Genomic DNA, 4,324 nt, shown 5'->3' on the forward strand with positions numbered 1-4,324 from the left:
AGATTGCAATGAAGCTACTAGCCCAAAAATTGACAGGAAGCCCAGGAATGTATTGGAAACAACCAGAGATATCGAAGTCAGTTTGTGCAGAACAGATCTCTGACAGGTATTCAGCTATGAAATTCTCTTAAAGAGAGCACGAAAGATACAAAGCTGTTTATAGTGTGATGTGTTAATTAACTACTGTGAAGAAATGGGTTAATTAAATATATGCTAAGAAAAGGGACTAGAATTGGGTTAGCCGCAGTTAATGTGAACATTGTTCAATTTTTTGGAGTTAAACAGAATATATATTTCACTCCTTTTGCCATTTCCTCTCTGAATTTCCTCTGAGTCAATACATAAATACAAGTGTTGGTGCAGACGCTGAGAAGCCGCAACATAAACGAAACTTGTTGGGCGATATATACTGGGGTGTTCAAATATTTATCTGTGTACGTATAGTTTTGGGTTTGCCAGATTAAGGAATGTACCACATAGAAAATCCACAATAAAATGAAATTAGCTGATATGGCGAACAACAAAATCATTGACTTTTTCCGGTTCTCCATCTCTGGGTCCTTCTGGTTCTCACTGGTGCACCGGAGCCCCCGACGGACCTTATTTGCCGCTATAATGTGTCTGATTGTGGAACAATTGAACAACAGCATTAAAATGATCGGTAACAATGGAGTAATTATACTGTCTATATACTCGTATGCTTTCCATCCGGATGATGTTAAATATTCAGGTGTGGCGACACAGCGCCACGGGACATGGTCAAGTATAGCGTGAGGCTCCACTGTGAAGAAAACAGGAATTGCCTTCCCACAGCTCAATGTCCCCACTGCAACTATGACCAACCTCGCTGTTCTCTGAGTGCAATATCTTTCTCGAACCTTCTGGCAGCAGATGGCGATGAATCGATCAAACGTGAACGCAACCGTGAACCAAACCGAGCAGTCCATTGCTGCAACCCTCAGAACAACTGTCACTGCGCAGACCGGAGTGATAAGCAGGAAATTAGCAAACAAATACATATTGTTAATCTCCTCGCCAATAACAGCGGTAAAAACCACAATGAGGTCCGCGGACGCCATGGCCACCAGGTAGTGAGATACACATTTGGAGAGACCACTTTTTCCACGGGATAGGATCACAATCGCCATTGTATTAACTGTAAGTACGAAATAATAATAACTATTCCTGTATATGTCCAACTTTATCAAGTACATTTGGTCGACATGTCTAAAATAAAACGAGCGGCAAAGTGGTTCGAACCTGCTTTCACGTTCCATCACCTGAAGTGAATTGTTGAAGATATCGGCCCTCCATTCCCAGACAGCGGGTTTTGCAGTATGAGGTGCACTACAGGGTGCACCTGGATACGGCGTGTTTCAAATCACACGAATTGACAGACGGCAAAGCTCGTTGAACATTTTCATCTTTTCTCATTAGCAATGGTATTGCATTGACATTAAAATTAAAGTTTGTATTTACAACATCGAAACCGATAATACTCAATTTTAATATACCAAATAAGAATACACGATGCGTAGAACATCGCCATGTTATTTCAATAAAGCTGAAAATAAAAGGAAATTCTCTAAAAATGTTATGGTGGAGGCGTATGTTCAATGCCAACCTGGGGAATCTTAGTAAAAGGCCCCACCAATCCGACATCAGATGTAGAACAGCAATAAAGTGGTAGGAAAGGGTGAACCACTACTCAGTCTACATCAGATTCACCACCAATGGGATTCCTTGAAGGGCATGTCTAAAAATTCATGTGTGCAGGCACAAACCAATCATTACCTTGATATTCGCGTGTCTGCCCTCGGAGCCAGATATTCAGAGGATGTTAGAGAAGAAATGGAAATGAGTTCGGGCCACCGTGCCAAATGTGGCTCTGTGAGATACTGAACTATTTATGGGGAATTGGGTAAACTTCGGCCATGGCTGGGGCAGCACCCGAATCCTTTCATTTGCATTGAGGTGACGAAACTGAATGATGTGATAATTAAACACCAATTGCTGAATTGTTCCAAACAAAAAATGGTAGAACTGCACAGCTTGCGAAAGAGAACCCTGTTTAAGTTTCAAACGAGTGTACCTTCCACAGAACTGAGCTATGCACTCTTTATTTGAAAGACAGATATGTCTAAAATATTTAACAAAAATATTCATGAAAGCAATATTTGGAAAGGGTAGAACATTCGTTCGAAAACATTTTCCCCAATGCCTTGAATGGAGTCTGGGAAAGGGCATCATTAATCGTCGCTCCAACGCACCTCGCCACTGACTGACCTCTCTGTCTCGTGCAATTGACGAAGTATGGAGAGCTTGGTGACGTGGCAAGGCGGAAAGCGACATTAGAGTTTGTGGGTTTTAGCTGATGTCACGACTTATCTTGACAGGTTTTCTTTCGATTTTCTTTCTGGGAATTAGCATGTTCGGTGGAAATCTTCAGCATGAATAAAATCACAAATATCAATAGCAATTTTGTGATATTTTCGACAGGACGCATTCAAAACAAAACATAATTGCACTGTCAGCATAATTTCTTTTCTCTTTATAATTCCCACCTTTTATATGTGAACAACGTTGGCATCTATAATTAAGGAAACCTGCTGGTTCTCCTATATTGGGAAGGATTTTACTGGTATTCAAGGAAATTTTATGGGGTTGGCGAACCGGAGAGATGCCAGCCCCATAATATTTCAGTCAACCAAAGATATTAAAAGTGAATTTACCATCTGACCCTTGTTATTTTTATTAGGGGATATATTAAGTCGATTGCCTTCGGGTTGCGATTAACTATGTATCAAATTGAACTTTTACGTTTGGCTTTGGCTGTTACAAAAATGTTTAGCTAGTACTTGGAAATCTGATTTGGTTTTAAGCATGAAAAAATGGCACATTGAAATGAAAGCTCGTATTCTTTTAGAGAAGATAACTTAATTTGAGATATAAATACAATTTTCTTTGTAAAAGTGTGCAGCCCATATTTAAAAACTCTTAGTGTTAAAAATTGATATCTCAGTCCGCTTCCGTGGATATCACTGCTTCTGCAGCTGAAAAGTTGAATATCGTTGTTTTTATTGATGATCTCCTTCTTCCTTATAGGTGGATAGAGGAGGAGGGAGGGTGTTAGTGGGTTGGTGGAGGGGGATTATTTTATCAGGCAATGTTTGCATCAGTATATTATCATCAATATAATGTGATTAATTTATTTTAATAATGCATCAGTTTCAGAAATAAATCCTTTTCTTGAACAACCTTCAATTAAAATTGCAAAATTAGATTTATTAGGTAAACTCAACTCGCGACCAAAATTTTCCAATAACACTTGATAATATGCAAGCAAGGAATTAGATATTACAATTTTTTTCTTGAACACGAGCAAAAGGAACTAGCCTGTTTCAAAACAATCTTCCACTAAATTAATACCCTTCAACTCCCAATTTTTCAAATAATAACATTTACTTAAAAAAAATATTTTCCAAAAGATGGCGTCTTAGCTGAAATTTTACCTTTAGAATCTATAATCTGATTTCTCTCATACCAAATATTTATCCAATGCATAAATACCGGTACATTACAGTTCTGTAATAGAGAAGCGTTCCATTTATATATAAATTTATTAATAGAAAATTCAACAATTTTTGCTAACTCAACTTTAGGCCAAATCGGAGGTTGGTGTGATTTAAAAATTTTTAATAAAATATTTAAAAAAACCCAAAGGGTCGCAGCGTTCCATAAGGCAATCCACCAGCAACTGACGTCTCGTTTATCCAGAGTCCTGTGTCGGAGCTAAAGATGCCAAAGGGTGAACCTGTGGAAAAGGCTGGGTTGATGGATGGAGAATCATTTCTCTGGTTAATGGCAGACGTGAAAAATTAACTGCCAACGTAAAGTGTATCCTCCTTCGATTAAGCTTTTTAAGCCGAAACATTTTACACTTTCTGTTTTAAAGAGGATTCTTTATGCAATATCATCAATAAAACCATGCGCTGAAATTATGTATTTATTCTATAGACCGCACATAACCTTGTGTCATAATCTTGTATTCAAGTGTAATTGGAAGAAGTATCTCTAATTAAAAAAAGTATCAATATCTTACCTGGAATACCAACCGCTGCAAGTACAGGATAGTAAATGCTTGCAATGTAGAAAATCGGTGGATAATCCATTGCTATATGCAGCACCGATAAATTGGACTCGACTTTTCAACCGTTCACGTGCGTTGGAAATTAATTGAAGTATTTCTTATACAACAGTTGGATGAAGTCAGCGCTAATTATCCCCAGTGCGTCATCAACCATAACCCACTGAACAAACACAA

General features: G+C 38.3%; 1 protein-coding gene across 1 annotated transcript; it reads right to left on the reverse strand.

Moving 5' to 3' along the window:
- Positions 1 to 263: 263 nt before the first annotated feature.
- Positions 264 to 1,148, reverse strand: LOC138756756 (probable G-protein coupled receptor 139). Its single transcript, XM_069923141.1, has one exon. It carries the CDS (start codon positions 1,146 to 1,148, stop codon positions 264 to 266), a length of 885 nt encoding a protein of 294 aa, XP_069779242.1.
- Between the last annotated feature and the right edge of the window lie 3,176 nt (positions 1,149 to 4,324).

Source organism: Narcine bancroftii, chromosome 3, assembly GCF_036971445.1.
Source record: "Narcine bancroftii isolate sNarBan1 chromosome 3, sNarBan1.hap1, whole genome shotgun sequence".
Classification (NCBI taxonomy): Eukaryota; Metazoa; Chordata; class Chondrichthyes; order Torpediniformes; family Narcinidae; genus Narcine; species Narcine bancroftii.